The sequence below is a fragment of the Spea bombifrons genome, chromosome 3, assembly GCF_027358695.1.
Source record: "Spea bombifrons isolate aSpeBom1 chromosome 3, aSpeBom1.2.pri, whole genome shotgun sequence".
Lineage (NCBI taxonomy): Eukaryota > Metazoa > Chordata > Amphibia > Anura > Pelobatidae > Spea > Spea bombifrons.
This window is the reverse complement of record NC_071089.1, coordinates 55,483,458-55,501,593: the sequence shown is the minus strand read 5'-3', so window position 1 is coordinate 55,501,593 and position 18,136 is coordinate 55,483,458. Positions and strand designations below refer to the sequence as shown.

Genomic DNA, 18,136 nt, shown 5'->3' with positions numbered 1-18,136 from the left:
TTTAAAGTAAGTAACACACCAAAATAGGACAAAACAATTAAATAACAATATTATATATATATATATATATATATATATATATATATATATATATATATATATATATATGATTAACAGCAATCACATTCCTATCATGCCCAGGCATACCCAGATTCCAGGATGTACTCGCAGACTTGGCATGATAGGAGTATGATTGCCCTATCTACCCCTTCTCACTCCCTTCTGCCCTATCTACCCCTTCTCACTCCCTTCTCCCTATCTACCCCCTTTCCCCTGCCTCACTCCCTTCTCCCTATCTACCCCCTCCTAACTATCTACCCTTTACCTCTTTGAAGTTCACTTACCTTTCAGGAGTCCTGCGGTGGGGGTGCAAGGCCTCTGCCTCCCAGCTCTGCAACTGTATGGAACAGTATAGAGTGATGGGAGTTATGATGTACTTTTAGAGCATAATTAGATCATGAAAAAGACATTGGAAATGGTACAGCATAACACCCATCACTCTCACACATTTAGCAATCCACACATATACTAATCCACACATATACCAATCCACACATACACCAATCCACACATACACCAATCCACACGTATACCAATCCACACGTATACCAATCCACACACATACCAATCCACACGTATACCAACCCACACGTATACCAACCCACACGTATACCAACCCACACGTATACCAATCCACACGTATACCAATCCACACGTATACCAATCCACACATATACCAATCCACACATATACACTAATCCACACATATATATACCAATCCACACACATACTAATCCACACGTATACCAATCCACACGTATACCAATCCACACGTACACCAATCCACACATACACCAATCCACACGTACACCAATCCACACGTACACCAATCCACACATATACCAATCCACACATATACAAATCCACACATATACCAATCCACATATATACCAATTCACACATATATACCAATCCACACATATATACCAATCCACACACATATATACCAATCCACACACATATATACCAATCCACACACATATATACCAATCCACACATATACACCAATCCACACATATATACCAATCCACACATATACTCATGCACACATATACCAATCCACACATACTAATCCACACATACTAATCCACACATACTAATCCACACATACCAATCCACTCTCACTGAATGCTTTCCTACCTTTCCTCTTTTCTCCTTACAGCTTCTTTTCCTCCTCTTCGCTCCTCTTCTTCAGTTCTTCTGTCCTCTCTGTCTTCTTCCGGGTCAGAGGGCACGGACAGCGGTGGGCGCGGCTTCAGCAGCTGTTGCCGCGCGGATCACAAGGGAGCGATATCGGAGGTCTTTAACAGACCTCCGGCTCCCTTGAGCGATTTTAAGCCGGGTTCAAGGGAGATCCTTGAACCGGCTTAAAATCACTCAAGGGAGCCGGAGGTCTGTTAAAGAGCTCCGATACCGCTCCCTTGCGAGCCTGCTCCTCCAGCGGCGGACATTACTGTCCGTCTCTGAAGGGGTGCCGGGTGCCCCCCTGATGAGCGGCACCCGGTGCTGACCGCCCCCCCCGCTAGGTACGCTACTGGCGGCAGCGGACCCCGCGGCGGCGCCCCCTGGAGTGTGGCGCCCTGTGCGGTCGCACAGGTCGCACACCCCAAAGGCCGGCCCTGTTTGGGCCATACATTTTTGAAGAACAATTTCCTTTTGTTCCTTTTTTGGGCATTTTAGTTTTGGATATAAAATTTATTGTTCGACACCCACATTTACTCTCACACTCTCTCAGACTGTCTCTCTCATTCTCTCTGAATGTCTCCCTACCTTCTCTGCCAACCGCTTCCATGTCTCACATCTTCTTGTTTTCCTCTTTCCTACACAGTGGATATAACCCCCCCCCGGTAAAATGCCACCAAAATGGCTGAGCTTCTGGTGATGTCCTCTCTCCTTACACTCCAATCCAGGGAGAGGACATCACCAGAAGCTCAGCCATTTTGGAGGAACTTCACATGAGGTTATCTTAGGGCGAATTGGTGGAGTTTCCTGTGACGTCCTCTCCCTTGACCCTCAAATCAGTGGAAGAGGATGTCACTGGAAGCTCTGTCATTTTTACCGGAACTCACGCAGTGTTATCTGTGAGACACAGAAGCAGGAATAGTTGGCAGAGAAGGTAGGGAGACATTCAAAGAGTGTGAGAGAATGGGAGTGAAAGAAGCCAAGAATTTTGAACAAAACATCTGATCTCTTAGCTTCCTTTTGTCCATTTCGGACAAGAGCATCATGGGCCTGGTGCTGAGGATTTTGGTGGGCCTTTTTATGGAAATAAATAAAAATGACAGAATAGACAGAATCTTAACTCATTGGCATCCTTGTGTACTGGAATAAGATGACATCAGTGCGAGGCAGACAGTATTAGATAGAATGCTATGTGATGGGATTGGGAGTACCTAAGTATACAAAAAAAAGTAATCATACGTGGGAAACCTGAAGCCACAATTTAGTGCCACTGATCCTTTTTAATAAAATATGCAGATTGAAATACAGTAAATAACACAAAATCTTTACTTTTCCTAACACTGATTTCTGGGCCTAGAAAGTTTTGTCCTTTGAAGTGACTACAAATTCAGGAGGGGGTTTTATTTCTAGATACGTAAAAATGAAATAGTTCGATTTATTCCTACAGTAAATAAGTGGCAGGAAACAGATGGCCAAATACACACTAGGGCAGGCTCTGCCACACCGACAACCAAACACACTCACCAAGGACAGGCTCTGCCACACTGACACCCAAGCACACACACCAGGACAGCCTCTGCCACACTGACACCCAAGCACACACCAGGACAGGCTGTGCCACACTGACACCCAAACACACACACCAGGACAGCCTTTGCCATACCGACACCCAAACACCAGGACAGGCTCTGCCACACAGAGAACCAAACACACAAACACCAGGACAGGCTCTTCCCTTGTGTATGTGTGTCTGCTGGGTTCCTGCTTCCCCTTGCACAGGTAAGTAGTGGGCCCCTGCGGAAGTGATCACGGGGGTTACCTGGGCCCCCTAGAGTACCAGGCCCGGTCGCAACTGCGGGCTCAGGTGGCAGCTGTTCTTTTGCCTGCGTTATAGTCGCCCCTGGCAGCCGCATCAGCCATGCATAGGCCCAGTCAGCTGCAGCTGCATCAGCGCCTACGTTAATTGGGCCTTGCTGACAAGATCAATATTCCCCATACAAAACTAAGTAGAATGGCTGCTGAATTCAGTAGACCCAACCTCATGCTATCCAGAGGTTAATAACTATAGGCTTTTTTCTGTCATGTTCCAATGGCTTCCACATATCAGGTCATAAATATTGTTGCACAGACACTTTTTTCTACATTTTCACATTTTGTTGATTTTGTTTATGTTTCATGCCACATGGAGCCATATGCCCACCCTTTGCTCCATGTCTCTAGACTAATATTCATCACTATCTACCCTACGTCTGTGTACATCCTTTTTAAGTTTTATAAACAATCCCACACTATGTGCCTGTGTCCACACAATTTATTGTATGCACGCACGTAGAATGCAACCGTTTATAACACCAAAAGAAGCTGCTTGTGCCAAATGACACAATTCACACTGACACTATAAAGAAATCCTAAATTTGCATTTCCTCCTGATATTACTGTGCTAATGGAATCTCAAATGCACAATCTCTGTATCTTGCTGTGACTGTCTGCATATTACTGTTTAAATTCATGAGCGATTACAGCTACAAATGTATAATATGCCTGAAGGATAAAAATCTAGGTAGTCTCTAAAGCTTGCAATCTCTTACACTTCAGTTAGCCAATAAAATATAATCTTTACAAAATAATTTTGTTGTTGTTAAAAAAACAAAAACCTGCATGTATATTGGTGTCGTGAAATGTTATGTGACGACTTCTGAATACTGTTGTAACATGAATTGAGCTGTACCAGGAGCAAATGTGGGATGCTAAGTCAAATGATTAATGTGCATCTCTAACAAAAGTGATGACAATTGTTCATTTTACTCTTATATTGCCATTATAGAAACTGAGCCAAAAAATTGCTAAGAACAAATCTTGTCTAGACTGTTTCCACTGCCAGATTTACATCAGAGATTTTTGGCTCACTGCGCATCACTAAATTGTCTTTTTCTATATATTAGGTATACATTGGCAATATAGTGCAGTTTTCAATTTGGTTTAGTTTTAGCTACCTTCTCAAATCTATGCAGATTACATTGTAAAATGATTACAGATTACAGCACATCTCCTCTTAAAATATGCAATTCCCTCATCTTTATATCGCAATGTACGTTATATAAAAATTATGATGATAGAAAAATGCTCCATTCCCAGTTTCCCCTTCTCTACATGAAAAGTATTACCACGAAAGCTGATTTTCGTTTGTTCTATAATTACCCCCAAACAATTATTACTTAACATGCCTGTATTTTTTTTTTAATTGATGAGTTGCTTGCATATTAAATTATATGTATAATATGTAATTGCAGATATTCTTATTCAATATGTATGGACTTTATCAGAAGAGACATGATGGCGAAGTAATATTTCTTTAATCTATCATCATTTTTCTCTCAGAGAAAACTCTCAGAGCAAAACAACAACAAAAATCATACTAATGAAGATAGGTGAGGTTCACACTTCCATGCAGTTACATTTTGGCTCATCTAGATCTTGAAAAATAGATTAGACCCAAGCAGTTCAAGAATGGAATATGTTATCATTTTTCTTATCTGCTTTTCCAAAGTTTGGGTTAAGGATACCTCAATTGTCGTTATACCATTTCTATTCATTCAGAGGATTCTGAAACTCCTACTGCAGCTTGATTGTAATTCGATAACTGAAATATACTTCTCGCCTTTAATTATATCACATAGATAGCCTAGTTAGTGCCCGCTTTAATGGTCCGTTATAAGTTTCCTCTACGGTGATAATCTCCTTTTAGATTAATTATAGCCCACTCACCCTTTATACCAAGCTGATGGAATAACAAAATATTAACAAATCTTACAAGATTTGGGCCCTCCTCTCATTCTGTAGTAGTATATATTAATGTGCGTGTTGACATGTAACTTTGTATATAATCAGTTATTATACATCTTCGCTCTGCCTAATTGTAATAATACAACAGAATCAGCTGGTGCTCCATAAATAAAATGTAATATACTAATAAAATCTTTTGACTAAGATCAAGTAAGCACCTGTGAGAGAGGGAAAGCTTGATGCTCTGGCCTTAAGGATGAGCAGGTCTTGGAGCCTTGGAGAGGTGTACTTAGAGCCCCCTGTTTGATCCACTGGGGTACTCAGCACTGTGATGGTTTTTGGTAGGTGGTGGGCTGTGGCTTGTGGCAGCCACTTCTTCTTGATGACTTCAGGTGAGCTCTAGAAGATCTGGGCCTCCTTAGGCTTTGGCCGGGGAGAGCAGGCAGGGGCTGCATATCCTGCTATGGGGAGTGTAGCCCCAGAAGAGGAAGACTAGTGACCTGTTGTCCACTGTGACCCTACCACTTTTGGAGCTCCTCTCACTTCTTCCACATGATAAAAGTAAATTGGGCTTCAAAACATACTGTATGATATATAACTTAAATTATTATTAAATGTGTCATTATTTATAATTTAACACTACATACCAAAGCAATTAAATTAAAGGAATAATAACATATTTGTTTATATGATTTCCACATAAAAATACTCCACATGGAGTCCACATTCTTTCAGTACTGCTTTGAGGTAAACTTAGTATTCTTCATAGAGCCTTGTGAAAAATCCCTGCATTACTGTCTCATTTAATGCGTGTAGCTGAATTTTGTAATCAAAAAATAAAATATAAATTCCATTTCCAACAGCATATGTGTAAAATGTTTCTTTGGAAACAGAAAGTAAAATTTGTAACAACTGTAAAATTTGTCATAAATGTCTCCCTCAATGAATGTTCAGGGAATCATCAGCGAAGGTTTGCTAATAAAAGTTGATCTAGAAAGCTGATAAAACCAAAAGTAGGAAACTGACACATAATTACTTTTTATTTACATTTTGCAGAAACTCTTTATCTCTTGTTATATGCATCTAGTTAGAACGACTTATATGTACCTTACAAACAAAAGTTTATTTGAATTCATGCATTAAAATCCTAAAAGAACAATTTTGGCAGTATTATTTTTCAAGCATAACTATGGGATCCTGGTGTCCTTTTAAACAATATAGAATTTTAAAATTCAAAATTAATGCTGAGTAGTCTTTGGAGCACGTCTTGCTTTGCACATAACAATTTTCACTCATCTTTCAGTAATATAATGACAATGAACTTCGCTGGTTATATAGAATAACCACAATATCCCAGTGTCTAAAGCACATAAACCAGTGCTATTGCTCTCAAAAGGCAAGGTGATTGATTCATGGAAGGACTGATGGTATGAAATACGCGGCATATATTTCTTTTCCCAGGGGACATCGATTGGAGTGTTCACATTGACCTGCCAGTCAGTGGTAATGCAACATTTGTAAAAGCTATTTTTGCAAAATATCTTTGACAGTTTCTTCACTTTAAAACATGGTAAGGTGCATGGTCTTATTTTTCAGTTCCTGCTTCTGCCAAAGGTGATTGATTCATGAGAAAACATCAAAGCACTATACACAAATAGCTCAAGAAAAACATGAAAACCATTGTCCAGAGCTTAATTATTGTGTTTTGTTTTGCTTATCTTCTGATTTACTTGAATTATATCAAACATGTCAATCTCTCCTTTCTGTGCCACCCGATTCTCCTCCTTTTGAATAGCACTTTTGCAGGACTATTTTATACTGGGCATAAAAAGAATCCAGATGTGGTCAGTGCAAATACGCTGGACAACCTGGTGGATATATGTAGAACTGCAAGTAATATTCTAAAAATAATACATCATGGCACAAGTGACATTTGGGTTTATTCACCGAGAGAGTTGATTGCCCTTACAGTGATGGTTAACAAAACTGCCCATCCTTAATAGTATGTCAATGGAAAGAAGCCATCCAAAAATAAAAACCTAGACGCAAAATAAAAACAGTCCATTTTTGCCCAATTGAGCCTATTTAATTCTGTGTAGCCCATGGAAGTCTATGGAATGCAATAAGTGCTTCAAACACTGAAAGACGCGTATTAGTATTCAAGAACGGTCTTGTGCAGCCAGTGCCCATTTTAGAAGATAATGCCATCAGGAGGAGATAGATTATTTTGTATTTTTGCACAGCCCCTTTTCCATGGCACAGATATTGAGGATCAAAAGCTTTGTTGACAACTGTTGGAAGGGGTCCAAAAAATGTAAGTGAGCCTTTTTTCTTTACACCCTTTGGGTCCCATCCTCATGGCACAGGCCTCCCTTAGGGTTTTTCAAAGGGCATATACCCCCAGTTTTATTTAATCACCCCTTAATGTTACCATGCGCAGGGTAGGGGAGAAAGGGCGCTGTCACTGGCCCCTCCCCTGGTTAGTAGGTGGTCCTGGGTACACCCATTTTTTTTATTAATTTAGATTTGGGGGAGGACATTAGGTACTTGTAACTAACCTTCTTTGAATGTGCTCATGTAAGTTGGGTTTAGTGAATTTGCAACCTGGACTTTTGATTACTTGCTTGAACTTTTTTCTTTTAAATAAACTATCCATTTTACATTTCTACATAATTGTATGGGACAGAAAAATGTAAAATGATACAAACATCAGTAAACTGCAAAAAATATATTTGTAAGACTTTGATGTTGAGATTTAAGAAATTCCCTTAGCTCTTTTCACAGGCTTCATCATTTAGACATAAACACGAGTCTCTCGCATTTTAAATTCGCTGAAATATGAGAGCCATTACATTATCGCCTATTACCGTTTCACTGGGCACAAAAAATGCTTTAGCCATTCTCCGTGCAGCAGACGAGTCGAATCTTAAACATACCTTCAGGCAATGAAGGAAGAAAAATATATTAAAATGTTTTGACAGATGACTGTTTAAATTCAACATGACAGGACACTTTGTAGATTTCTGAGCTCGTTCACAGGTTATATTAATTGGAAAAAAGTCATTATTATACAGAGTCAAATGTACTAGTGCAAAGTTAATGAAAGAAAGGCTCCAGGATAGTTATACAAGTTAAGAGCAGGTAATCATTAGTAATTGGACTATTGCAAAGTCTAGAAATAAAAAAATGAATACATAATCAAAATGATGGCTTTATTTTCCAAGTAAGTGTCACAGCATGTTGTTATTTCTATAGTGTAAGGTATTTAGCAATATAATAGTGGTTATTATCATTAACCCTCGTTCAAGCAAAACAGATGTCATCAAAACAAAGTATTTTTAGTGTTATTTAAGAATAATTGGACATTGGAAATAGTCCATTGGTTTCTGTCTGGATTGCACCACTTGTTGAACTAACAACAAGCAGTTCTTAGAAACTGCCACAAATGATATATTAAACACAAATTAAAACCTACGTGTAATTTAAACAAAAAGGTCTTACAATGTGTTACTGATACGCAAAATTGGATAACCATGCCACATTTACAGAAAACTAAACAGCTAAAGCCATAAGCTTTATTTCACAATTGGAGCAATGTTCGGATTCCTTTCTGTGCAACGTTTAGAGGCACTTTCATTTTTTGTGTGTTGATAATAAATGTCATTGAATGCACAAAAGAGGTGTCATCACACCAGCAGAGCAATTAGTGGTTGGAATCAACATTACAAATGTAGTTTTCTTGAGTTATAATATCCCAAGGAGCACATTTCATACTTCATATGCTATTTAAGTTAATTATTGTTACTTGGCTATAATTGGAACATCTATCTATGTGGTTTCCCACTGTTTGAGAAATGGTCTCCATCCAACATATCATTTTCCTGCTGATTTCTGTGACATGCTCTGTTGTTGCCTTTCTCATAAGCCATTCTCTGTTTTTATCCAGTTAGTAGTTAGATAAAATTGAAAAATTAAATATTTCACATTTCAATTTAGCTATTGTTACTTTGTAGTTGTCTACCGACTGTGCGTTTTCATGTATTCAAGCTAGATCTGGAACTACGGCAATGCTTCAGCCATTGGTGTTAGGCTACAAGCCCAATGTTAGGATTTTACCACCACATCTAGAAAGCTAGACTATGCTAGTCTGATTCTATATTATAAAACACCCTCCACATGCACAGATTGTATGTCAAAAGTTAAGTAAATGGCTGTTACAGTTTTCCAAATCTTAGATTGTGAAAAAAGGAAGTCACTTAACACCATAAATTGTTTTACATATTTTGCCATCTGCCACACAGAAACATGTACAATAATCTGGTGCATCTTATTTGCTAAACTGCACATTTTTTGTTTGAGCTAACAATTTGCTTATCTGCAGTAGTCTTGATTGAGTTCATTCAAAGACATACATATTATAAACATGACAGACTGTGACACAGAGGAGAGCACAAACATTGTCAGCTTAACCAGCTATATACAAGACTAGCATTTATGTATAATCAGTAATAAAAACAGTACATCTAAGGCAATCAGTCATGCATAATACAAAGCAGCAGCAGTAAGCATGACACAACATGTTAAACAGCCCCATGGGAGCAAAAAAACGTGATATTGCAACAGACATGATACCTGGGTGGGGTAAGGTTACGTGAAAAGGGATATTGCAAGTCCAATGTCTGAGGAGAGGACCAGGAGAGTCAAGCCTAGGGGTTGGTACCAAGTCTCAAAAAGGTACCTGATATAGGGGTCAAGGACATCATGTACATTACATACAAGGCCAACCATGAGGCAGTGTAGAACACTAACATCACCAGTTTAACTAAGTATATAGTGTGCCTTCCTCTGGATCAACACAGTAGGGACACAATATGTATATAGGTTGAACTTGATGGACTTTGGTCTTTTTTCAACCTTATGAACTATGTTACTATGTTACTATACACAGTATGTGTACAGTGTAAAATAGAAACGGTACACCTGAGACACTCGTGCAAAATACAAAGAAGCAACAGTAAGCATGATATATAGCAAAAACATTAAATAGTTCCAGGGATGCAAAATATTGGTAATATGGCAGAAATGGCGGAGAGGGATATGACAAACGCCCAAGGGCTAAAGAAAAGAAGAATGGGGACTGAGGTTTAATCGTCCTCCTAAAGACTATCAATGATGAAGTAGTCATTGAGCAATCTAACAATCAGTCTGCTAATGTCCTGGACATCGACCTGCTGCAGCTTGCAAGTAAAATGAGCCATTAGCAGGGTCTCTGATAGTCTAATGTACACATTTATGTTGACTGAGTATAACATGATTAAGATAACATCTTGCTTTATCACACTTAAATAAGCAGAAGACAAATATGTATTATATGTGGAAATGTTTAAGCTGATAGAGTGAACATATGATGTATGTATACTATGATAAAGTATTTAGTTGATACAAAATTCATGTATACTGCATACATATAGCTAATATATACAATGGATTCTGGATAAAATGGGATAGATTAGCAAAATCGAAATTTACATAAAATGTGCATCTCATTAGATCATTGTTATGCTTTTTTAGTCATAATTAGTTCAGTAGCAGTCTGCAGCGCATTAGAGCATTCCTAGAATTAGACTAATAATTGTGCAGAATTGTAGTAAGTAGCAGCACGTCCTCTTTCTCAACATGAGCAGAACAATATCCACATACTATATATATTGTGTGTTTAATAAGATGTAATCTGTATTGAGTTGGGTTATTACAAAAACGACTTTTCTTTTTTAAGTGTGCAATAGCGCAACGTTTGTGTCTTTGTCTGCACATCTCTTCATTGGAAATCTTGTACTTTTGTTATTTTTGTGCAGATTTGTTTTTAGGTATGTCCTAAAAATGTTGGTTGACCTAATCAAGTGGTGGCAGTATCTTACAGGAGGAGAAAAGACTTTACCCAACAGACAAAGGAACCTGTATTTTTGTTTGCATTTTGCAAAACTAATGCAGAAAACATGTCAATGGAAAAGACTGGCCTAGGGACATAGTCTTATCTGTCTCTATAGGTCTTCATTCCCTTCAAAACAGTGTAAAGTGTGAGCTTGAAAAAGATTATGAGAGCATATAAGGCTGCTTATTTTCCCCACATTAATAGAATGGTTTTAGCTGTTAATTGCTGGTGCTAATTGTGAGGTGATTGTCTATTTAGTCTGAGCTCAGCAATTGACCTCAATTACCGGAACATTGTGTTTACCAACAGTTTTTATCATAGACTAAAGGCTTCTTTGAAGCTTTTAAAACAGCACTTGAAAAACTGTACTTATATGGAATTATGAAAACTGCTAAATTTTAAAATTATTTTAACAAAAGGTAGTTCTGCAGGCCTGTGCACCTGAAATTTTATACTTTATAACTCAAAAAAAATCAGTTGAACAGTTCTGAACAGTTTAATTCTGATTTTACCGAGCACTTTCGCATCTTCTTCTTTATCTTCTATTTGCCCTCACATAAACTCACTGTAAATTTGCAATTCGTACAAATCAGAATACACAAGTCATATATATGTTTTGAATATCAAAAACCACCTCTTTGCAGCTATAACACCCTCTAATCTTCTGGGAAGGCTTTCCACAAGATTTTGGACCGTGTTTGTGTACCAAAAGAGCATTTGTGAGGTCAGGCAATGCCAGGTTAGGCGCAAGTTCTTCCACACCAAACTCATCAAACAATGTCTTATATGGAATTGCTTTGTGCACAGGGGTATTGTAATGCTGGAATAGGAAACTGCTTTTTCAAAACTGATGCCACAAAGTTGGAAGCATACAATTGTCTAAAATTTCTTTGTATGTAACATGAACATTACCCTTCACTGGAACTGAGGGGCCTAGCAAAAATACTAACAAACAGCGCCAGATAATTATCCTTCCTCCACCAGGCTTTACAATATGCACTATACGCTACGCGTTTTCCTGGCATTGTCAAACCCAGATTCATCCATCAGACTTCCCGATAACGAAGCGTGAGTCATTACTCCAAAAAACATGTTGCCACTGCTCCAGTGTGCAGTGTCAGTGTGCTTTGCACCACTCCAGCTGATGCTTGTAATTGCCTATAGTGATATTTGGCTTGTGTGCAGCTGCTCACCCATTTTGTACAGCTCCTGATGCACAGCGCTTGTGTTGATTTAGTTTTTAGCTGCAGTTTGAAACTCTATGGTGAGTGATGCTACAGAGGACAAGCAGTTTTTAAGCACTATGCATTTTAGCACTCGGAGGCCCCCTATGTGAGTGGGCATGGTCTGCCTTTTTGTGGCTATGCTATTGTCACTCCTAGATGATTCCACTTCACAAAAATATCACTTACAGCAGCCCATAGCATAGCATATCTAACAAAACAGAAATCTGAACAACTGACTTGTGGCAAAGGTGACATCCTTTGACAGTGGAGCTCTTCAGTTTGATCCATTCAATTATTATGTTATACACCTGTTAGCAATGGATGTGGCTGAAACACCTAAACACATAAACTGGGACAGGTGCCCACTTATTTTTGGTGTATGTGTATATATATATATATATATATATATATATATATATATTTACTAAACACAATTTATTGTTATATGAAGTAAGCCATTGAGACAAAATATTGTGGGCACTTTTTGTAATGCTTCATTTCCATCTGATATGTTTATCTAAAGAGTTCTATTTTACCTCTGAGATGTGACAACAAACAACTGCAACTCTGTATAATTTGTTTACTGAATAAGTTCACCTTTTGATCCTTTAAGAAAAGTAAATTTTTCCACTTGGACAACTATAATCAAAAGGCTATTATAAATATGATGTAAAATAAATAATTGGTGCATTTGATTATGTGTTAATCTAATTTTGAAATAATGCCAAATATAATGTTCTACTTAGATGTCCTATGTGCTTACTATATCAGCTAATAAAGCTGTAAGGAATATTGTGCAGGGAACTGTATAATTTGAAAGATTGTAAAATACTATCATATTCTAATGTAACTCTCAGAGTGACGGACAGATGTTTGAAAAATATAAGTGGTCATGTCTGCCAGCATAATGCATACTAGGAACCAAAAAATATCCACAACACATTGAAAGTCATCCTATATATGAAATTGTATATTGACATCCAAGGATATTTGCTGATTAAATTTGATCATCTCACATCAATGGTTCCTTTATTTCATAAAATTATTTTTCCTTTCCCTTTTGTTGTAGGCTTGTATTCTGGAGAGACAGATATTTGATTTCCTTGGCTACCAGTGGGCTCCAATCTTGGCCAATTTTGTTCACATCATTATTGTCATTCTTGGATTATTTGGAACTATTCAGTGCAGGACAAGGTACATTACAGGGGTAAGTATTCAAATGTTTGCTAATAAAATGCTGTTCTGTTCCTTCTTTGATCTCTGTCGTAGCTCAATGATTCTCATCACTGTTAGTGTTAAGGTATCTCAGCCCCATAACTTAGTTCAACTGAAGATAGACACAATATAATATAAACCAGATTTATAAAGAAACACAAAAATACTCTCCTTAAGAATGCATTCTGCAATGACTCATTGTATAATGTAAAAGTAGCAATATAATATTTATTTGAAATGCACTCACAAATTTTATTGCACCAGCTCAAGTGCCAACAATGCGTTAAAACGTGCAGGTTACCAGTCCACTGGCACTATCACAGTGAGTATCAATGTATCTCTGCTTCTTGGTCCGTGAGGCTCTCAGATCTTTTATTAAGGTGTCGAGTCAGAAACCAGAACTCCACATACAGAATCAGTATATAAGTAAAACCATTAGCCAATGCCCTATGCTTTTTGTCTGGTATACTGACTTCCTCCATGGCTAAATTTAAAAAATGAATCATACAAGATATGGCATAATTCCTATATATCACTCTCCCTCACTTTTCATCGTCCTATACCCTCCCAGGTATAATTAATCTAGGGCGTAATTCCTGGTCCAAGATGATTCATTTCCATGGTATCATAATAAAATTTCTGACCAAATTCCTGTCTCGTGAGTCTTTCGCATTTCGTTTCTCTCACATATAAAATCCTATGATTCAATCTTAACGAATTTTGATAAATACTTCAAATTCTTACAAAGCCATAAAAACTAGGCCAGATCCCCATGGACGAAAATGAAACAAAAATCGCTGAATTTTGTCCAAAATCTGTGGGTCCACATTCACTCACACTCTCATTCACACTATCATTCTCGTTCACCCACTCTCTCACGCTTTCTAAATGTTTCCCTACCTTCTCTGCCGTCCACTTCTGCCAAACACTTCCGCACCTTCTTATTCATCCTCTCTATTCTATCTTCAATCTTCAGTCCTTTATCTGGTATCTCCTTTCTTCATCCGCATCTCCATGGACATAACTCGGCAACTTCCTCCAAAATAGAGGTGCTGCGGTGATGTCCTCCCCGATCCTCCAAGCGGTAAAGAAGATGTCAACGAAAGCGCCAGCTGAGGGCAATATGGTGTTGCTTGTGGTGGAGGATCGGGGAGATGATGTCACCGCAAGCACCACCATGTTGCTCTCAGTTCACCTGAGGGGGATTTGGTGGCGCTTGCAGTGACGTTCTCTTCCCCGATTGGAGCACCGCCATTTTGGTGGAAGTTGATGGGTTAAGTCTGCGGAGATGCGGACGAAGAAAGAAGATTGAAGAGAAGGGAGAAGATAAAAGATGCAGAAGAAGATGCTGAAGCAGTTGGCAGAGAAGTTAGGGAAACATTTAGAAAGCGTGAGAAAGAGTGAACAAGAAGAGAGTGTGAGTGACAATTTGAGTGAGCGGGAGTGAATGTGGGCACAGGGCAATTAATTTTGTACCGAATAAAACATGTCCATGAACTTTTGGCCGAAACGAATGGGCAGGGAACAGAATTTGCCCATAAATGACATTGTTTGTATCACACGTAACTTTTTATTTAATTTTAAGCAATTTACCTGTGACTAGAGAAATTCACTATCTTTTTAGACATTTTACAATTGAAAACATTTTAAGAAACCATAATCTTTTGTTTCTTTGCCATTTTGTTTCTTTATTACCATACTAGGGGCTAAATGCTTTTTTAGTTTTCTAGCTTATATATAACTGAAGGTAATATTTTATTAAAAAATTCATCCTGAATGCATGTTCTTTGTATTTATCTATCTCAGAACAGTTTTGCATGATACCAGTAATCATGCCATCATGGATGATTGCAATTTGTGTCTGATGAACATAGCTGGGAACTCTCCGGGTTTGACCCGGAGATTGCCGGGTGAGCACTGCTTCTCCGGTTCTCTGGGTCAAGACCCGAATCCTCCGGGTCGCGGGGTCTTGACACGTCCCGCTCGCTGCCCATTTTTCCTTTAAACGGGGAAGGCTCCGGGTAGCCGGAGCCCAGATGTTCCCAGGTATGCTGATGAACCCGTCCTTGTCCGTGGGTTTGAAGAAAAGTTTTTGAACAAATATATTTACCCATGTAATAAATAAAGTCGGATTTAAAAAAGTAATACTGTAGTTATCTAATGCTGAATTAAAAACGAAATTGTATTATTATGGTTTATATATGCAGTGAAATTATTAAATGTTTTTGAATCTCAAATCTCAAATAATCCAAATATCGTCTATATAGCCATGCCATAGTACCCAGTTTGTGCCGAGCGGCTTGTTATTCCAAATATATGTATTTTTCCAATCAACCAATACAGGTTAGCATAGCTCAGCGCAAACTTTGTATCTATGGCCGTCCCCTTAACTTGTAAGTAAAAGAGATTCACATCTGTGAATTTCTTTTAAAAGCTGCTATGCATAGAAGACAACTGATTTATCGATAGACTATTATATGGATGTTTTTGTGTCACTGAAACCACAAGCTGTCTTTGTTGGCACCTGCTTTTTGAACCTTTCAGTAAGATTTGCATGTTCAGTGCATAGTCTTGCTCTAGTTTTAGATGAGGAATGTTTGAAGATTGCACAGCTGTTTGTTCGCTTGAGGCACAGTCGTTGTACTAGTTATATTTAGTAGAAAGCTTTTGTATCCGTCTCTGCGGGAATGCCTTTAGATCTGGCATTTTCAGGAATACCTTGTATAGAAAAAAGCCCAAGACCGTTTCATAAACTGTGCATCTTGGTGCATCTTGCCGACTCATTCTCTAGTTCATGGAGTAACACAGTGATGGATTTGCCCTGTAATGTATATTTACATATGTGTTTTATCACTTTTAAGGAATGACTATGTGTTTCAAGTGCACAACATTTATTCTAAGACAAAATGACAAAGGAGCATAACACAGTAGGTATTTTCAGTAGTTGTTTGATCAGTACTTGCAGCCTTAAACCTGCTGCATTTCTTGTCTTTCGGGTTGACAGTGTCCCAAGCTCCCGGCAAACTTATTCAATTGTATTGCATGTTTTTGAGAGTATGCAACATATTATTTTTATAATTTATCTCACAGTTTCACATTTAAGTGTTCTAGATAATTATATTTCAATGTAAAGATAATATGTGACATAGATTACTTTAATTATCCTTTCCGTTAAGTCCTCTGTAATGTTATTCAGTGATGATAATGTGGGGGGTTTTGACTGGGAGATAATAATTATAAGGTAATTATTAAATAAGTACGTACTTAGGGGTATACAAAACAAATGTCATAGACACAGAAGTGCTTTTATTATTTATGGTTGGCATTTATCGTGTGAATTAGCACTGCTTGCCAAAGCATAATCCCCTTGCAGACTTTGTCTGACATTTTGAATGGCAGTAATCCAGTTGTTGGGTTGAGTTCAATTTTCCATTATAATGGTCAAGGTATGAAGGTTTTAATACCAAGAAAATATGTTTGCCTGTGTAGTGGGCATGTTTACAGCTCAGCAAAAACTGGGCATTGTTTGTGCTGTGTTTCAGAGGACATTGCAGAGGAAGCTATTATCTCCCTACTGTTAAGCCACCTTCCCGCAGACACAACTAATCATCTTTGGTTTCCCTACTGAACAATCCAACTAGCAGGCCACTTAAGGATGCTTTTGCTTTGAAGCCAACAGTAGCTCAGCAATCATTTTCTCTCCATCTAAAGATCAAAAAGAGATTAGTGTTCAATCATAATACAAGCTTGATGAGTTGATTACCCATCCGGAAAATGTACTGCCTGATACAGCAGACTGCTGAAACATCTTAATTCTTTTAGGGAAAAAAAACCCTCAACAATGACTGACAGCTTTTTTCTGAAATTTAAATAATGATTTAAGATATATATCTAAATGAAAAAGCCGCATTAGTAATTAAACTATTATTATTTATTAAATAATGTAAAAAATTTAAGAAACTTAGCTTCAGGGTTCAGCGAGTAGCGTCCAGCTGGTAAACCTTCAGTCAGGACACTGTGAGCTATATGCATCTGCCTAGCCTACTTGGGTGGTGGTGTGGAATGACAATGTGGCATTAGTACATGGGGATAGCGTGGTGCTGGAGCCATGTATCATAATGTTTATTTTGTGCATGCCTGATGTTATTTTTGACATTGTAAGTGCATTTCAAAGCCAATATTGCTGGTAACAACTGGCAGTATCTCTGCTAGAACGATTACTTTACTGTATGATTCTCTTTGATCTCTGTGATGAAAAGAAAACACTTCATTTTAAAAAAAATGAAGTGTAATACTGCATGCTTTTGTATATAAAAGAGTATAGAAGTATAGAAAAGGTGATTCTGGTATAAAATTTCAAAAGTGATGTTGTAATAATGATAATATCAGTTATAATAATTAATGAGGTAGTCCAATCAACATAAAGATTGCATTAGTTGCCACTGGTGTGAAATGCATATACAAGAAAAAAAACACGTAGACCTGTGCATTCAGATTTGTACGAACTTGTTTTTTAACGAAAAAATTATTTTGTGTGTTCATACAAATCTCCAATAACGTAGGGGATCCCTGACGGAACTGCAAAAAACTATTTGCAAAAGTGACGCAATTTAGTTAGTGTTATACCTGGAATGTAGGATACGGCATCTCATTGTCTCTCTCACTTTAACTAGTGGCTCCGCCTCTGTATTGCCTCACAGGTCAGGGAGCACGGTGGCCATTTTGTAAGCTAGTGAGT

The 18,136-nt window shown here is 38.0% G+C and overlaps 1 protein-coding gene across 1 annotated transcript in view; it reads left to right on the top strand.

Moving 5' to 3' along the window:
- Nucleotides 1-18,136, top strand: part of NKAIN2 (sodium/potassium transporting ATPase interacting 2) — a 261,254-nt gene that overhangs the window by 103,054 nt on the left and 140,064 nt on the right. The window contains exon 2 of the mRNA XM_053461246.1: nucleotides 13,253-13,390. Coding sequence (XP_053317221.1) covers nucleotides 13,253-13,390 — 138 coding nt within the window. The remainder of the gene's footprint in view (nucleotides 1-13,252; nucleotides 13,391-18,136) is intronic.